This window comes from Nycticebus coucang, chromosome 1 (assembly GCF_027406575.1).
Source record: "Nycticebus coucang isolate mNycCou1 chromosome 1, mNycCou1.pri, whole genome shotgun sequence".
Taxonomy (NCBI): domain Eukaryota; kingdom Metazoa; phylum Chordata; class Mammalia; order Primates; family Lorisidae; genus Nycticebus; species Nycticebus coucang.
Genome location: NC_069780.1, coordinates 68,327,534 through 68,347,604, shown reverse-complemented (window position 1 = coordinate 68,347,604; position 20,071 = coordinate 68,327,534). Strand labels below are relative to the sequence as shown.

At 35.3% G+C, this 20,071-nt stretch overlaps 1 protein-coding gene across 5 annotated transcripts in view; it reads left to right on the top strand.

Annotated features, from left to right (window-relative positions):
• Positions 1-20,071, top strand: part of INPP4B (inositol polyphosphate-4-phosphatase type II B) — an 881,338-nt gene that overhangs the window by 659,409 nt on the left and 201,858 nt on the right. For all 5 annotated transcript variants that reach the window (XM_053582182.1, XM_053582180.1, XM_053582181.1 and 2 more), the window contains 2 exons: positions 7,070-7,142; positions 19,379-19,526. In XM_053582182.1, coding sequence (XP_053438157.1) covers positions 7,070-7,142; positions 19,379-19,526 — 221 coding nt within the window. The remainder of the gene's footprint in view (positions 1-7,069; positions 7,143-19,378; positions 19,527-20,071) is intronic.

The window sequence follows — 20,071 nt, the reverse complement described above, 5'->3', positions numbered from 1 at the left end:
TCTCCTCTCTTATTAGAATACCAGTTCTGTAGGATTAAGGTTCCACTTTTGTGAACTCATTTAACCTTGATTACTTCCATAAAGGCCCATATCTCCAAATGCAGAAACAATGTATGAATTTTTAAAGAACACAGTTCAATCCATAACAATACCTTTCATATAAAATACCAAGTTTTAATTGTAAATTTTACATAAATTTTAGAGTGTAAAATAAAATATTTTAAAAATATAAACTCTTAACTCCTATTTGTTTCCAGAAATATTATTAGTATATATTTCTCATCAAAGGAAGTTTGTTCAGAGTGTCATTTATTATATTAGAATGGCTCAAACTTTGATATATACATGCATAGAAATAGAAGACAGAGTTAAAAGCACATAAAAACAGAAAAAAAAATACAAAAGAAAAACCAAAACTGTCTTTTTACAAAGCTAATATATTATGTTGACTAATATATTAAATATCCACAAAGTTTTTCTTTTTAAAATTTTGAGAGTTTTTGATTCCTTTCTTTCTTTCATAATCATGGTTAATATGATAGCAGATTCTAAACTGGGCATGGTAGCTCATGCCTATAACCCTAGCAGTTTGGGAGGCTGAGTGGGAGGATTGAGGCTGGGCACTTGAGGCTAGCCTGAGCAAGAGTGCGTGGGACCCTTTCTTTATAAAAAAGAGAAAAATTAGCCAAGACTGGTGGTAGGTACCTGTAGTCTCAGCTACTCAGGAGGCAGCAGTATTCTTGAACCCAGGAGTTTGAGGTTGCAGTGAGCTATGATGATGCCACTGTTCTCTAGCCCAGGTGACAGAGTAAGACCCCGTCTTAAAAAAAAAAAAAGAAAAGAAGGAAAAAACAATTATTCTGTTAACTCTATCTTTAAAATAAATTCATCCAAAATTCAACCACTTATGACTCCTTCACTGCCACCAACACTGCCTGTCACCTAGAATTTTATAGTAATTTCTTAAAAGTCTCCCTGATTTTTCCTTCCTCTTTCTGAGTATCCACCATACCTCTTATATCATAGTGTATTCTCAATAGAGTAACCCAAATAATCCTATTAAAATGGAGGTTGGAACATGCTCCTTTGGTTTTTCAGCTCTCTGAAAGTGTAAACTCACATCCTTTCGGTGATCTAACTTACAGAATCTTACTGCTACTTGAGTGACCTCATCCCTGACTCCTCTTTTTCGCTCACTGTAACCTAGCCACGTGGTCTTCCGCATTGTGAAGACCTTGGACACTTCAGGTACATTTGCAACTCCAGGTCGCTGTATTTTGTTTTTCAATTTATCTTTAAAGTGTTTCCCCAGATCAGTGTGTAGTTCATTCCCTTATTTCCTTCTGGCCTTTATGAAAAAAGTTGTCTTCTCCCTAAAGCCTTTCTGCCACTGCATCTAAAATTGCAGTGTCTACCCCAAAACTTTCTACATTCCTTCTCTGCGTTATTTTTGTCTTTAGCATTTGTTATTGTCAAATGTCATATATATGCGTATTTTACTTATTTATCTCATTATCTATTTTTCTCACTAGAATTAAACTTTATGGTACAAAACTGTGTGTCTATTTTTTCTCTTTTTTATCCCTCCAAATAGTCTGACATAAAGGAAAAATAAATAAATGAAGTCAATTTCCCTATAAAGAAGTAAAACGTAAAATTATCAATTTTCCTGTAAAGAAAATATTTAGTTGCAAATAATGCTGGAATTTGTGGATCAACAGATAAAGATAGGATGTAATGAGGAGTATAAGTTTGTAAGGGAAAAAGGAAGAAACTTAAGAAAGAACCTTCAAAGTAGTCATGAAAAATGCTGTTACAGAAAGGAGGACTAGGAAGCAAAATCATCAAATCAGGTGAAAAACAAGAAAGCCTAAATAAGTAACAGCCATTGGGATTGACTGAGACACCCTAAGTTGTCCCCTGGACCCAGCCCTTCTTTACTTGCAGTACAGATGATCCCGCTTCTTGGCAGGTGGTGGTACCATGAGGAACATCCTTCAGGAAGGCCCTGGAAAAGCTCGGTTTAGTTCAGCCCCTGCCCTGCCTCCCATATTTGTTTAATATTGTATATCATTTGGCATAGTGCCAGTGATCAAAGTGATTGTGATTTCTACAAAAGAAAAGAAAATGCCTTATTTATGATACTGGCAAATATGGGATAAGTGGAGTCATGATACCTCTCCTTTTTTTTTTTTTTTTTGCAGTTTTTGGCTGGGGCTGGGTTTGAAGTCACCACCTTCGGCATATGGGGCTGGTGCCCTACTCCTGTGAGCCACAGGCGCCGTTCTAACACCTCTCCTTTTGACTATGAACGTAACTTAATTAGTATTTTGATGTCATTCATTTTACTGGGTTACCTTGCCCCTTTTCTTTGGAGTTTTCAGTGGATTTTTATCAGTAATGGTTGGGAAAAGGTGTAGTCTTTGGGTAGATAACGATCAGTCCCAGAAGGTCCCATCCCAAATCATTACCAAATATAACATTGAAAATAATACAAGTATCCTTACTTACCTCATAGAAAGTGTTTGTAGGCATATAATATTCATTATCCATTTTCAAACAATACTGCCTGCTATGTTCTAGGCATTCTAGTAGGTTCTGGGGATTCAGCAATGAACCAAATAGACACAGATGCTACCTTCAGGGGAAGTAAAGAGTTGGAAGATTAACCAATGTTATTGATAATATTGGTCAGAAGGGACCATATGCTATAGAAAAAAACGAGACAAGATGAAAGGAATAAGGGAGTGCTGGGTGTGGTCATTTTCACTGGATGGCAAGGAAAGATTCACTGATAAAGCCAAAACTTGCAAGAAGTAAGGGAGTGAGACATGAATATATGATGGGAACAAAATTCCTAGTAGAGTGAATAACAAAAGCAAACGCTCTGCCCTGGCAGTATGCTTGTGTTGAAGGAACAGCAAGGAGACCAGTGTGGCTGAAGTCCAGAAGTCGAAGAGGAGAGCAGTTGGGGTTGCTGCTTAGCAGTTGGGGTTGGGCCAGGAAAACAGATCGTATGCTCCCTGGTAGGCCATTAGACTCTGAGCTAAATTAAATCCAATGGGGGATTTTTGAGCTAAGTGTGAAATGATCTGACATGTTTTAAGAGGATCATTCTGGCTTCTGTAAGAAGGTAAAAACAGAAGAATGGGGCCTGGTTCAGGGGTTATTGCAAAAATTTAGGCTAGAAAGGAAGATGAGTTGAAATAGGGTGACATTGATGGAGAAGGTGAAATGTGATCAGATTTCAAGTGCACAGGAACAGAATTACCATTTATTGCCCTAAGGAAAATTGGAAGAAGCAGGTGGAGGAAGACAGAAGATTCTTAGATAAGTTTCAAATTCCTCTTAGATACCCTAGTGCAGATGTAAGTAAGCAGTTGGAGGTTTAAGTCTGGAATTCTGGGGAGATGTCCAAGCTAGAATTATGTATTTGTGAGTAATCAGATGGTATTTGGATGGTACTTAAAAGTCATAAGACTGAATGAGATCACATAAGTACAGCAATTCTCATGTTTGTTACTTAAAAGATATATTTATGTGGATTTCATTGATACTTACTCTATTAGGGAATTTACTTATATGGACTAGATATTTATCATATTAGAAATTAAAATAAGGTTGTTTATGAGTAAAACAGAAAAGTACATGAGCATGCTTTTAATTGGCTAAGCAATTATGTCATTCTGCATCAGAAAATACAATAATATGCTTATAAGATAGAGGAAAGAAGACAAACAATGTTTTATTATTATTGTAAAATACTTTTGGTTTTTCTCTGGCATGATGCAAACTTACCAGGTCCTTCCAGAGAACTCGACCAAATTTTAAGAAATGAGACTTAAGAATGAAATATATGTGATTTGCCAAGTATTGGTCTTTGATGAATTCATACAGAGCTTTATGATTTTTTTTTTTAAATTTGGCTCGTTTTATAACTCAGTGCATGGAAAATTTATATGACATTCAAAATTATTAAGCTCCAAGAGTTTTATGTATCTTGTGTTTCTTTTCCTTAGCTTCTTACTAGCAAATGATACTTTTCCTTAGCTTCTTACTAGCAAATGATCGCTTTTTTAAATATTCATCGAAATCAAAAGGCTTATAGTACTGTGTGACACAAAGAGCATATGACATTTGCTGTTCCTGCTCAGGATCACAAATGTAGACTTATTACATTGAGAGCACACGCTGCACAAGTGTATAAGTAACGCTGCATACTTCCATCACAATAGCAGTAAATAACAGTATACAGTAGTAGCTCGAATCTCTTAAAGCACAAATTCCACATAATTTTAGCTTTACATTCTCTGTGGCATCTGGCACAGCATGAGAATAAATCTATAGTTGGTTGTAAAAGAAATTAAATAAGCAGAAGAAATCAATATGATCCTTGGCTTCAAAAAATGCTCAATCTGAATAAGGACAAGGGTTATACAATGTAAGTTATGACAATTGAAAATGATTACTGAGTCCAAATTATTACAGGAAATTATTTAATAAATGTTTACTGTTTTTTTTTTTTATGTGCCATGATTCTAACTCTTGAGGATATTCTGAATAATAGGGTTTTTAAACGAAGTTGCAAAATGAAACTTCTATTAGATTGAAATAGTCCTAAATATGTGCCTTCCAATTGGATGGAAGATATGAGTACAGGAAAGTCATATTTCTGTGTCTATTTGTAAGATAATTCAGGCCTTCTTTTAGAATACATAAAGTCATCCTTGATTACAGGAGGCAGGGCTTCTCTGTGTAAGAAAGCAGGGCTCAGAATAATGGCATTATTACTATGAATTGTGGACTTCTTTACTTAGAAGGTTTAATCTAAACCATTCCTCTTAGTTGTGTTGTAGATGATGATACTCTTTTGAAAAAAGGATGGCTCATAGCTATCTACCTAATTAGTAAGCAGAAGAATGTCAGGGGCAAATTATGAAAAATACTGTATTTGATTGAACAATAAATAGTCATTTACATATGCTAGGGTAGAATACTGAGGGGTGTGATGTTTACCAAAGATTATTTTAACAGGCCCATACAGGCTGGATGAAGTAAACATTAGAAATGGGAGAAATAAGGAATTTCAAGTATATCCAGGCATCACTGCACATTGCCGTAGTGATTTGGAAAGTGCATTTCCAAACAAACTAGCTGTGGATTAAAAGAAGAAATCACCTCTGACTTCTGGTAGCAGGAAAATGAATTAGAGAACATCAAATTTTAAGAGCTCTTTACCATCATTCATTCTTTCAGTAAAATAGGGCCTCAGTAAAGAAATTATGAAAGCACATTGGTCCCCATCAAGAAATTACTAATGTGATGAATGTTATGATGAAAGAATAAGTAGTAAATATAAGACTACAGACAGTAACATTTAAATCACGGTTTTGAATAATTAGTCTTCTCTTCAAAATGTTTAAGGAACATTTATAGTCTACTGATAACAGTGACCTCAGGGTCCATGATTCTCAAAGGGGGCCAGTTCTTGGATGTGAAGGAAGAAAGTAGTTAGAAGAGTGGCCAAGTGGCTCAAGCAATTTTGACGTAATCTGGGGGAGCTTGGTCTGAGCCCATGGAGTCCCCTGAGAAGAGCTGTGCAGAATCTACAAAAGGATGCTTCCTTTACAACTCCTCATCAAAAGAATTTTCTGAACCATAAAAAAGAATGAAATAATGTCTTTTGCAGCAACTTGAGTCAACTGGTTAAGAGAAGTAACCCAGGGATGGAAAATAAACTATTGCATGTTTATAAGTGGGAGCTAGGCTGTGGGCATGTGGTCATACCGAGTGGACTAGAAGATACTGGAGATCCCAAAGGTTGGAGGGTGGGTGTAGAGCAGCGGTTCTCGACCTGTGGGTTGCGACCCGCAGGAACTATATTAAAGGGCCACGGCATTAGAGAGGTTGAGAACCACTGGTGTAGAGTGAGGGATGAAAATTACCTAATGGGTACAATGTACACCATTAAGATGATTGGTACACTAAAACCCCAGGTTTCACCACCATGTGGTATGTTCATGTAACAAAACTGTACTTGTGCTCCCTAAATCTACTGAAATACTAAAAACAAAATTTGGGGCATTTTTGTGCATATTATTTGCATTTACTTATTATATCTGGTATATTTGCAATGAAAATCCACTCCTCTTGTCCATTTTTATTTTTGTTTTGTTTTTGCTTAGAGATAGAAGGAAACTCGTTTGAACAAACAAATGTGGGAGTATGCTTATGTGAAAAAATATTAGGTCCCTTGTCAACCTCAGGGACCAGAAGAGTTTTTTTTTCCTATGTCAGTCACAGTTTTATAAGAAGCTGAGGGGAAGGTACCATAATTGGTGATGGATTGTCCAGGCCATTGTCCATCATCATGGCTCATTCACTGGGAATATGCCCACGTGCTCTTCTAACCTTTGGGGTCTATAGTATCTTCTAGTCCACTCTTCTAGAATATGCCTTTCTTTCTTTCTGTCTAGAAAATGTCAGTTCTGTAAAGGTCATGATCTTAATCAATTCATTACAGATTCTTGAGATCTGCTTATTTATGAATGGTCCCCAAATTTTATAAGCAAGTATTTGTATTGTTTTGCTAGATACAAAAATATTCTTTTGTACTATGTAATCAGTTTCATCAACACATTTTATTTTTTATTTAAAGTTGCCGTTACTTATATTCTAGAAAATAATTTGTTTTGCATTGATCTGAAATAGCTTGGGTAAAAGAAAAATACAAAATGATTTGGCTTGTCAAATATGATTTACTGTACTAAGAACATATCTCTAACATGTTGGCGACAATCCTTTTCCTCTTTTTACTTTCTTCCCTGAGTAGTCTTTAGCTAGAACTGAAATATAATCTGTAATTAACACAAGCCATATCATATATGAATATCAGTAAATCACATGTTAAACACTCTTCATAGTTAAGATAGGCTGGAAATAGTTATACAAAAATGTTTTATTTAAAGGATTTTGAAACCATCTCCATAGTCTCATGTTAGCAAACAAAATAATTATCATCTTGATCATTTTCAAATATGTTTTCTTTTTTTTTTTAATTCTTTCCTAGTGTGCACTGGTATGTGAATGTACAGCCCCAGAAAGTGCGAGCAGAAAAGATAACTTACCTTTTTTGAATGCAGGTATGTGACTCAGTTTTGGATACTTCTATTATTTTCATATGAAAATAATGTTCTAACTTCCAATGAAATCAACAGTGGACCTAAGCAGCATTCTTCCTGTGTCATTTGTGAAACTTAGGAAGTGAGCTTAGTAAATCACTGGGAGGAGCAGAATGAGGGCAAACTGGACAATGCCATAGGAAAGACGTTGATATACACGAGTAGTGATATGGCCAAACAAATGTACAGTCGTGCACCACTTCATGACATTTTGCTCAGCAACAAACCATACGCACGGCAGTGGCCCCATCAGATTATAAAGGAGCTGAAATATTCCTATCACCCAGTGACGTCTTTGTGCTCCTGACTCTACTGTATATGGAGGCCAAGGCTACTGTATATGTTTTAGTATTTTTAACAAAGAAGTTTTAAAAACTAAAAGAAAAAATATTAGATAGAAAAAAGGTTATAGAATACAGATGTAAAAAATATTTTTGTACAGCTGCACAATGTGTTTTAAAATGTTATCACAAAAAAGTCAAAAATTAAAAAAATATTTATAAAGTAAAAATGTTATAGTGAGCTAAGGTTAATGTATTATTGAGAAAGAACATTTTTAATATAAATTTGGTATAGCCCATGTGTACAGTGTGCATAAAGTCTACAGTGGTATACTATAATGCCCTGGGCCTTCAAAGTCACTCATCACTCGCTGATTCACCCAGAGCAGCTTCCATTCTTGCAGGCTACACCATATAGCCTAAGTGTATAGTAGGGTACACCATCTAAGTTTGCATGAGTATGCTCTATCATGTCTGCAAGGTGATGGGATCACCTCATAATACTTTTCTCAGAGCTTAAACCTGTTGTTAAGTGATGCATGACTGTAAACTTCTTTTAGCTTTTGAATTATGTATAATGTGAAATAGACTTAAGTAATAGAAGTGCAAGGTTCTAATTCAGTTTGACTTCCTAATTATATAACTCATAAAATAAAGTTGTTAAAACAATAGATATATAGATTTGGTAGGAGAAATTCTTAATCACATCTGCACATTCCCAGGTGTGTATCTGTGTACTGTGTTACTCACAGCGATATATTTGAATTTCAACAAGGTACTAAAGTATGTGTTAAATGTTTTTATGAATGATATTGTTATAAAATTTGTTAAAACAAATATATGAACATGTAAAATTATATAACTAATTTTTAAATGATAATAGTAAATAATAACTATTTTAGCAACAGACAATATTCCAAATGCCTTCTATGCCTCCCCTTAGCCAATCCTCTGATACATGGCATAAGGAAGTTACTGTCATTATCCACCTCTTTGCAGATGAGAAAATGGTTCAAGGTCACCTACCTAGGAAATAATGGTCCATATTTTAAACCCAGTTTTGATTCTAAAGCCTTTGCTCTTAAGTACTAGGCTATGGTATTATTAAGATGTCATTCATCATCAAGTTGAAGTCTCAGTAAAATGCTTTATTGTTTCTTCCAGCTCTGCCATGTTGTACATTTAAGCAGTGACATAGATAGCGTGACAATCAGATTAATAAATAATACAGAACTTCAAACGCTACTCATGCATAACCCGTAAGTTATTAGTAGATTTCTCCTTCAGGAGGCAGCTGATAGTAGGGAATGGAGAAGGGAAGGCATCCCTAAGGCTGTGTTTATATACACAGAAGTGTCAAATAAAATTTAATTGAGCAGTGTGTTTAAAAAATCAACTCTACTTACACAGAATAAGGGATTATACCAAAGAAGAACAGCTGCTTTTCAACCTATGACAAAATGACATGGATTTTTTTGTTTGTTTTTATAAAGATGTAATTTGGGGAGGTAAATGCATTAAACAATGTGGAAGGGTCTACCCAGGCAGCTAGACCAACTATATACCACAAAAGCACTCGAAGACTTATTAACATAGTTAAGCTTTCTAAAGTATTATCAAAGAGTCATCCTTACATTGATTTTTTTCACCTGAAAGATGACTAAACCTTAGTTCTTTTCTTTAATATGTTTAGATAATTTATTAAATATTAATTTTTAAAAATAAAATTGACTGTGACAAATATTAAATTCATGTTAAATACAGTTTGACTCAGGTTATCACCAAAATCACCTGTACCATAGTTACAATATCTAATGATTCACTAATGTGAACCTTGAAATTTTTGTATACATAAAAACGTCATTTTAAGATACCGATTGGTTAAGTATAAATTTCAAAGAAAAATAAAAACAAATTACTCTTGAAAGAATCAAATATTTTACTTAAGGAAGGAGAGACAGAGAGAACACATTGAAAAATAAATCTGTGAGGCATGAGTCTGAGAAGCCATCCTAACCTTTCCAGACCACTGTGGATTGTCATGTGTAAATAGTATTGTGACAGAGGTAACTGACGTGGATTGCCGTGAGCAGCTGCATTCTGCAATTTGAATATACTCAACAGAGTGAAGAATGATTCATTATTGCTTTTCTCTTTTTGTGGAGGTAGAAAGGTAGATTTGTTGGTGATAGCTTACTATTCTGAAGCTATTTCTAAATGTCCCAAGTTCAAGAAACTGAGGAAGAAGTTAGCAGAATTTACAGCCCAGGTTGGTGCTTAGAACCCAGGGTGTTTGCTAGAAATATTTCTTTGAGTCATAGTAGGGAAGGATTAGCCTGAATGAAAGTCAAATGTTATATAAAGTCTAGATTTCTTTAAAAGTTTTAAAAGTACAACCAAATGCCATACAGAAAATCACTTTGTGTTCAAAATATAAATGAATATGCATGACTTTGATCTGTGTATATCTTATCTTTTGTTCTCTTTATTTATGTAAATTTAGCAATTTTGGAATTAATCTACTGTATTCCCAGGTATTAATCTGTGGGCAAAGGGAGCTGTTGACATTCTTCTGAAGTATTTGTATTAGTGTACTATATGGAAATTGCCAGTCTGAGAGAATGGGAGAGAATGTCATAGCTCATATCAGCTCTTCACTATTCTATTTACATCTCTAGAGGTTTCATTTATAAATCCAGTTATTTACTTATCTATTATACAACTCAGAAGAAAAAGCTTTCTAACTGATTTGCACCCTTTTCATGGTCTTGCATGTTGAATGCTTATGTTGGAAGTCCAGTGTTGAATTGAGGGTGGAAAGAGAGAAAAATTAAGGACAACGGGGTTGAAATTTACAATTCCATAAATCAGATACACAGGTGCCTTAACTATATGGGAAAACAAGGCCCACTAGAAGATGCAGTAAGTATTGGATACCAGGTTGGACAATTAAGTTTATGAACTCATCGTAATAAAGATGCTGCCTACCTCATTACTGAATACCGCAATGGTCACCTTTGAAGTACTCTCCTTTGGAAGCTATACACTGATGTCAGTACCTTGCCCAACTTTTAGAGCAATTTTGGAGCTCTTTTTCTGAGAAACTGTTGGGAGTTGTCGTCATATGAGACGTGACAATTAAGTTCATGAACTCATCCTAGAAAAAGTGCTTTGAAGTGGACTAGTTGCTGGCATCAGTGCATAGCTTTCCACCAGAGTACTTCAAAAGTTACTATGGTGATATTTAGCAATGAGGTATGCAGCACTGTTTCTAGGATAAGCTCTTGAACTTAATTGTCTAACTTCATACAAAAGTAGCTCAGATGGCCCTTCCAAAAAAAGAGTTCCAAAATTGCTTTGAAGGGTGAACTAGACACTGGCGTCAGTACATAGCTTCCCAAAGGAAGTACTTTGAAGGTGATCATAGTGATATTCAACAATTAGGTATGCAGCACTTTTTCTTGGATGAGTTCGCAAACTTAATTGTCCAACCTCATATGTGAAGCTTTTAATTTGACTTTCTAATTATATAATTCATAAGATAAAGTTGTTAAAAAAGTAGACATACCTCCGTGATTATTTGCTTATTCACTTAAGCAAAATAGTACTAAGAAGGCTATTGATCAAATACAAGACACTATTTGATGTTGGGCGTGAGAAGGGGAGCAGGGAAGTTTTGACTGTAGAAGAGTGTCGATGATGAAGTCTCTCACCTGGTCATGGAGTTTGGTGTTCCTGCTAAGTCACATTAACAGAGGCACCTTGTCTGCAACTGAGCAGTAATGAACAATCTCTTGTGGTATTAATAGGAGAGCATTGGATGGGCTTTTGAAATAACTAGTGTCAAGCTGAGGTGTGTCAGCCAGCCGTCAGCATTGTGACCCGGACAGACAGTTTAGCTTTCAAAATGATCAGATTAACTTGGATAGTTTTTTTCATTTCCTTTTTCACTTTTAGATGTTTTTAAGTGGATGTAGCCTAGTCTAATAAAACCTTCCAAATTTTTTAACCTTAATTCTCTCTAGATTTCTCAATTCTTCCTTTTTTTTTTTTTTTGGTAAAATTATAATTCTACAGTGTATCTCAGCCCATGGACCCTTATATTACCATGCCTGGTCTAAGGACCTAATGGGCCCTGTCACAATGTTGCCTATTATTGTCCCCTTTTGAGTGAGTTTCCCCATCAGCAAGCATTACATCTGATACAACATTTTCTTTTCTTTCTTTTTTTTTTTTTTTTTGCAATTTTTGGCCGGGACTGTGTTTGAACCTACCACCTCTGGCATATGGGACTGGTGCCCTACTCCTTTGAGCCACAGGCAATGCCCAATTACAGCATTTTCTTTCACTGAATTCTATATTTCCTGAATCACAAAATTATATTCTTTCCAGACCACTTTCATGCTGCATGTTTCACGTTCAGAGAGGGTGTATCTGATAGCAGTGGTTTCCATGACTGTGACAGCTGATGCCTAAACAAAGATGAGGGCACTGTGCTATTAGTCACAGATATGTGCAGTTTACCCTCCTAGTTGAAAACTTACTAGCGTTTGCACTTCCTGCCTCACAGATGGGCCATGCCTTTTCTCAAAAAAGGCTACCCCGGCTTTGATTATTTTTCCCAAAATAGAGTTAAACCCTCTACTATTATTGCTTTGCAGAATATGCTAGATTCTAAGCTACTTAAGAAAGAACATTGCTTTTCTTTTTTTTTTATATATTCATAATATGCATTTTACCTTAACAGGCACTGAACCCTTAAGTTTTTTTTTTTTTTTTTTTGCAGTTTTTGGCCGGGGCTGGATTTGAACCTGCCACCTGCCACCTCCGGCATATGGGGCCGGTGCCTTACTCCTTTGAGCCACAGGTGCTGCCCAGAACCCTTAAGTCTTATAAATTCCACATTATTTCATTATTTAGCATGCTTCCTTTCCCACTGATCTGATGAAAATCTCTCCTCATTCAAAACTTGGCCAGTAATGTATTGGTAAAATAAAAGTTTTTCGTTATTAAGGAATAAAAATATTCAGCCTTGCTATATGTGCACCTGAGATTTTAGGAGAGCCAGAAGGGACAGCTAATTTTCCTCATGACCTGCTACATAAAGGCAATTCCCTAAGCTTAAGCAAGCGCTCACCCACACAGAAAACCCAGGGCTTATCCTTAAATCTCACGGGAAACAGGCTCCAAAAAATTGAGGGAACTTAAAGTCTAGATCCAATCACTGGAACCTTCTGAAAATAAAATGCCCAGACCTAACTTGACCTTGGGATGGGTGCGGTCTCAGCCAGTGAGGCATCTTCTTGGTGACATACAACATAAACACGTCCTGGGAGGACAAGGAGCCTGGGGCAGCCAGGAGCTCAGGAGGCCGGAGTGCAGGTGCAGAGATGGCTCGGAGTGGCACTGCCTTCCTTACACTTGAGCATGCTGAAGATCTCTCATACTGGAATACAATTATGCTTGTCAAATGCCAGACAACAGGTGCACCTAATTTGACTTAGTGCTTCAGAAAACAGAAAATTGAATTGTTATTCTTTGCATGAGAAAGATGTTCAAATTTAATTATTTAGGTTTGGGATGAAAGAAATTACTACTTTCCTTAATAATTATTATCAAATTCTCATTAAAATTTTTTCTGCCTCATGTAGCTCCATAGAATTAAACTGCCATTTGAATGCCATACAACTGAGCTAAATATTGAGGTAACTTTCCTCTCCCTACCACTCCCATCCAAAGTAATGCATGATTCAAAATATTTTAAAAGACTGTCAAAATTATTTCTCTCTATACTCTCATTTTGAGTCCTGATGAATTTCAATCAAAAACCAAATCCCTAACTTTTCCCCCTTTTTAATCCGTGTGGCACTAAATTCACTGCTTTGTCCAATGTCAGATGATAATCATTTCATATTAACAAAGAGATCTTTCTTTATATTAACTTAAATAGATTTCCCCCTTGTGTTAATAACTCTCTGACTTGCACTCACTTTGGCTTATAATATTGGCCATTGGTCTTTTTCCTTCTTCCCTGGATTTGTTTGCTCTTTACTGTTTCAACAAATGTGATACAATCACTCCACCTTGCGATTTTGGATTTCTACACATTTAGGATGTGAAGTAGCTTCAAATGGCAAAGTGAATTTCATTATGTAATAATCAATGGGCCCCTCTCTTAGATGCCTCTAAATGTTTCCAATGCTTTCATGTCCTAAGTTCATTTATCTCCTCCCCTGTCCAGCTCAGGTAAACTGGAAGGAAAATGTAAGGCAAGAAGATGAAATAGCAAAGATTTAGCATTTGTGGAAGAATGTGAGGTGGTTTTTCAGCTAGGTTTACTTCAGCTATGGTTAATCCTCATTCTGTTTGCTCTCTTCCTCAAAGTGGAGCGTTTAATTGCGTCCTTTCCTCTTGCATTTTCCCTTTCTTTTCTTTTCTTTCTTTTTTTTTTTGAGACAGAGTTTCACTATGTCACTCTCGATAGAGTGCTGTGGCATCATACCTCACAGCAACCTCAAACTCGTGGGCTTAGGTGATTCTCTTGCCTCAGCCTCCCAAGTAGAGGCACCCACCTCAGGCACCCACGACAACGCCTGGCTTTTTTTGGTTGTAGTTGTCATTGTTGTTTGGCAGACCCAGGCAGCTCCTGTATGTGTGGCTGGTGCCCTAGCCGCTGATCCACAGCTGCTTAATTTCCCCTTTTCAATTAATGTAATTGTTGCTGCCATGACTGTTCTCTTCATGGAGAAAGTAATGATGGGAAACATCGGAGTTGTGAGGTCTAAGCTCCTTTCTGTAGAATGTTGGCATTTACTGGACACTGTGTTCGGCTTAGGAGGGAAAAGTGAACAGCAAAGACACAGAACTCATCCCGGGACATGGACCAGAAAACAGACTTCTGTGGTACAGTTGGTAAGAACTATGATAAAGGTGGGGGTATGAGGTGAAAAGGAGAGTCACCTGTAGTCAGGGAGGTGATGGAAGCTGAGGATGGCTTCCTGGAGGCGGTAACAGCTTGGCTCAGTCTATCGGATGGCTATGTGTAGTTAGGAAAGAGGTACAAGGTAAGGTACAGGTAAGGCCCTGAGCTGAGGCATATTGGCAAGAAATAACTTGAGTGAAGTGGACTACAGGTCGTCCAAGCTGCTCACCACGAAATATGAGTCAGCTCCTAGCTTTTCAAATTGTATCCTTTACTGACTGAAACAGAAAGGACAGAGTTAAAGCAAATCCTTTTTCTCACCGCCCAAGATCTAAAATGTACATTCTACAGGGTATATTCACCAACTGTCACCAACTGGAGACAAATACGACTTTTATGTTTTATTATGACATCTGTTACAGTTTTTCTTGTTCTTGGCCTTAATTTGCAGATGGCAGGCCAAGAGTTTGTAGGTTTGACTGGATTAAGGAAATCTCTTTGCTGTATTTTCTGCACTCTTCTCAGGTTTTCTTTCCCTCTCTTTTCCTTAGCCATGCGTCTGATAGTATTCTTGTGATCTCTGTTTGGGTTTTTCAGTCCTTGTCCAATCTTAAAAAGAGCTAATTTACATTTATTACGTATATAAATCTAAGATAATTTTCAAAATACAAATGAGGGTATTTCAGTATCTAATTGGATTACAAAGATTTATCCATAGTAAATACACTATTGCATGTAGAGAATAGGCAATATAGGTACATTCAGCTGAATAGTTAAACAATTAAATGACTTCGTAATTAAAACTATGGAATGAATAGCTTTCCTAAAAGAATTTGCAGTATATTAAAATAGTGATTTTGTAATGCCTGAAGCCAGTGAAGTCAGATTCATTTAAATGTATACCCTCTGCCACAATTTAAAGGCAAGAAAGTATGGGGAGATAATCACAGATTATCTTCCTCTAAAGAAATATATAAAATATACTTTTTGCATATGCCCTGGACTCTGAATCTGTATTTCAAAAATTCTTTGTCCAATCAATCCACTGATATCCTTAGCCACCTTTGTTTACAGAAACAGAAAAGAGAAAACCTTCCCTATATCTCTCTGTTTTATCATTTCTGCCGCAGGTTGCTTAAACTGCAGTCTTTTTCTATGCTATCTGTGTTGGCTTTGTTGAATGTTTCCTTGGCATCCTTTGGATAATTGAGAATCACTGCAGCTTGGCTTTCACAATTGCTGAACTCCATGAAAAAGCAGGTGGCATGCAACCTTGTTAAATGTCCCTGTTACAGAATCTGGGAGAAACAATATAGAAATTTGAATTGTGCTGCAACTTCAAAGGAGAGAAAAAAAAATCTATCATTTACTTTCTTTCCTTGTGTTCATCTCAGGCCGGTGAAACCCCAGGGAAACATACCAGGCAAGATCTGCAGGAGTTGATCACTTTGTCCATATTAAGTCATCACAATATCACGATGTGGGCCAAAATACTTAAACTACTTTTCTCTTGGTAGAATCTGCCACATGATATTTTTAGTAATTGTTTTGGCAAAAGCAGTAAAAAAAGTGAACATGAGAAGACACACAGGGCTCTCTTTAAAGAGAACTTACATGGTTATTTTCATTGGGAAAAGTTCTTTTGTCTGGTCAGAAAAGCATCTTGTTCATGAGCAAACACTTGACAGCAGTAGAGAGCCAGAACAGCACATCATTTACCCAGTCAGCGACTCATTTGCACAGCTGGAGCATGTGTGAGCAGAGGGTGTATCTCCGCTATAGAGAAAAAGCATTTTTAAAACATTGACAAAAAGCACTTCTATTTTGTGGTCCGTTGTTCAATATTTGGTGCATGAGTACCATAACTTTCTTTTATGTGAAGATGACACAAACCTCCTCACCATCCGCTCAGTGAGAATTTTGAGTTGAGAATATTTTATCTAGTTTTTCCCAAAATTTGTGCAACAAATTTACATGATAGTTAATGCGGAGACCATATTTCTTCATTTTTTAAAATCATGCTTCATTACACTGTATTTTATGGCACACAGTAGGTGTTCTCATGTAAGACTTAATAGATGTTCAATGAGCAATGCTGCTGGAACAAATTGGGTTGCAAAGTAGATCCCACTCTCTCTGCACAGGGACCCTGATAAATATAGACAATTTAGTATTAGTGTCTGGAAACCTATGAGGCCCCAAAAGATCAGAACCAATAACGTAAAGTTAGACAGAAGATATAGTTGGGAATTTTGTTTCATTAAGTTGCCTGATTTTTAAAATTATTTGCCCCAAGTGTTTACTTTAAAAACAGTAGCATGCCTATAGCACCCTTAGGTGATGTGTACATGATGGTCAGAGGAGTACCCTGGAGCTGATTCATCAAATCATGTTTGATTTCTGCTTTAGTTATTTCAACAAAATTTATATTTAGAACACGTTGAAAAGCTTTAAAATGATAATGGTAAAAATCAAAAGTAGAAGGATTAGAACACATGGGAAAGCATTAAAATGAAAATGGTAAAAATCAAAAATAGAAGCACTTGTTTTGGGATCAATAGAAAAAAAGAAGAATTGAATTTTGAGACATAATTAAAAATACTTTTCTAAAATATAATTATTGGTATAGAAGAGTCAAGAAGAATCCAAGGACTTTAAACCATGGTTTAGATGATACCAAGATTCTATATAATCTTGGGAAAAAATGGAAATGAAAAAGCAGCACATATACTGAGAATAAAGTAATTGAACGTTTATATGTGTAACCAAGAAACAGTTTGGACATTTCAGAAATTGGGATGCTGTCTAACCATAAAATGATGCATTCATATTCCTAGTAATTCTAAATATATTTGAATTCATGAGATCTCATATTTGGTATATGGACACTACTGAGTTCAGTACATCCTTTAAAATTTTCTTCTGCTTTAGATATATAATAATAAAGGCAATAGTAAAATTCTTTTATCTTTGAAACATTGTCGCTTTAAAAAATGAATGAAATCTTCTATTTTCTTTCACTGGCTGAGTTCTTATATTTTAGATAAAAGGAAAGAGATGTAATGAACTATGGTTATATCTGTATTACAGTCTAATTGTCCACACTAAAAGAACATGCTTATATTCAAAGGATAATCTTTTGAAGCATACCACTCTACACTTTAGAATATAGTATTTCTCTCAATGTACTGGAAATAGTCTATTTTCTTCTGGCTTCTTTTGGTGCTTTGAAAAGTGACCATTCTCCTTCTTGAGATTTGAATCTGATGATTGAATAATGGTGTATTTGAAATCTAGGTTTCCAGTAGTACCAATTTTGATAATGATAATGTCCAGAGTTTATCTTTGGTTATGGATGATTGAGGAGGAATGGATGAGTAGATCCTTGTTTCAATATTCAGAAAGATATTACGTGTTTAATCAAGTACCAAATGAGATATGGTGTTCTTGTTCCAGATCCCAAATATTTGAAAAGCATGTTTCCATGCACATTGAGAAGACCTGGCCCACGTACCATTTAGTATTATTTAAAGTCTTACATGCACTTCAATAACAACTTTCTTTTTTCATTATTTTTTTACTTTTTATTTTTTTATTAGAAATAAAAACCTTGTAAAGGACAAATGAATATAAATACATTCAGAAAAGGAAAGCCCTACTATGAAACTAATTTAGGGTTTTCACATGAAAGCTATAACCCAGCTACAATCTAAGAATAGGGGGAAGGGGGAAGGGAGGGGAGGGAGGGGGGAGGTGCGTAGAGGGAAGGGGATTGGTGGGATTACACCAGCGGTGCATCTTACAAGGGTATATGTGAAATTTGGTAAACGGTCTGTGAAGGTAGTGAATGATGCCCCATGATTATATCAATGTACACAGCTATGATTTAATAAAAAAAAAAAAGCAGAAAAGGAATCAGATGATTGCTACATCGAAATATTAAGCAATAATAATAATGCAAAGAAAGTAACATTCACATTGTCAAATAAGAGTAGAGTCATCAGTTAACTTCTTATTTTTTTTAAGTATCAAAAAATAGACAACTAATATTTATAAATGAAAGTAAAAGATAATTTCAAAAAACAACTTTCTTTTTAATTAGCCTTATTGGTAAACTGGAGCCAACTAATCATGATCTTTGGTGATTGAGTCGATATTTTCCTTTCCATTAAACTTTGGTGTATTAGTGTAAAAAAGGCACTCATAGCCCATCAGCAATGGAAGTAAAATTCACCTGAAATAGATGGTTTGGAAGTGTGGTGTGAGGTCTAACTTCGTGGATAGGTATCAAGTATTGATTTAATATTGGACCCTACACTCTTTTTCTAAATCTTCCAAAATCCTTGGTTGCATGAACTTGTTATTTCTCCCTTAATCACTACCCACTCACCCTAATACAGTTTCTTCACCATTTCTCTGCCCTGCTTCTGATAAGATGGATTCAGGAAAATGTGTTATTTACTCATTGGTGCTTAAGTATATAAGCTATTTGAATTTTAATAGATCTCAAGCTAGAAAAAAGGAACCTGTATGAAATTTAAGAAATAATGTTTAGTAGTAAAGCCTTTTGCAACTTATGAAAATAACATGTCAGTTTGTCATCTACTATGTAAGTAGATAAAGTTGACTGAAAGTGGTTAGAAGAAATTTAGAAATATACTTGTTCAGAATTTATATTATGCCTATATGTTTATAATCTCATCCATATTTATAGACATACGCCTTATAAAAAATTTAGAAAAGGTAGTAAATTAGAGAAACTTATAAATTGCATTTTTTTAATTTAACAAAGGCTATATGTCCCAGAAGCTACTAAAAATATAAGATGAAAAAATAAAATTCTTAAAAATTCTAATATACTAACAGATTCTGATGAAAACCAAATTTTTGATCAGATAAATAATATGACCTTTATTAATGATTTTCTACACTGAGCTTTACCTAATATGACTTGGTTCTAATTTAATCATTGTCCCCCTTTTATTCCTTTACAGTGTTAAAGAACCCAGTGTGTAAATTATATAGATTTCCCACATCTGACAATAAGTGGATGCGAATCCGGGAGCAGATGTCGGAGAGCATACTTTCTTTTCATATTCCTAAGGAATTGATTTCCCTTCACATAAAAGAAGATTTGTGTAGGTAAGATAAAGTAATTTATTATTATCTCTCAGATTTTTATGTCATTTAAAAAAATTTAATTGACAAAAATTAAGTCTATCTCATATATCATGCTGTTTTAAAATGTATACATATTATGAAATGGCTAAATTGAGTTATTTAACATATGTCTTAGCTTGTGTATATATCATTAATTATTAATTATAAATTTTTTCTCTAACACATTTTTTTCTTATGATATGATAACATAAAATATGCCTGCTGTGATAGCCACCAGGCCTATACGGCTATTGATTACTTTAAGTATCAATAGTCCAGATTGAGAACTTCTATAAGGATAAGACACACACCAGATCTTGAATTCTTAGTGCATGCACACACACACACACACACACACATATATACACACAGACAGATGATTTAATAATGAAAAGTTAGGATTTTGGATCTATGTATTAGGGTTAAATAAAATACATCATGCCTTTTTATTTTCTTTTTTTACCCTTTAAACATGGCTACTAGAAAGTTTTAAATTATGTGTATGACTTGGGGTTTGAGCTATGTTT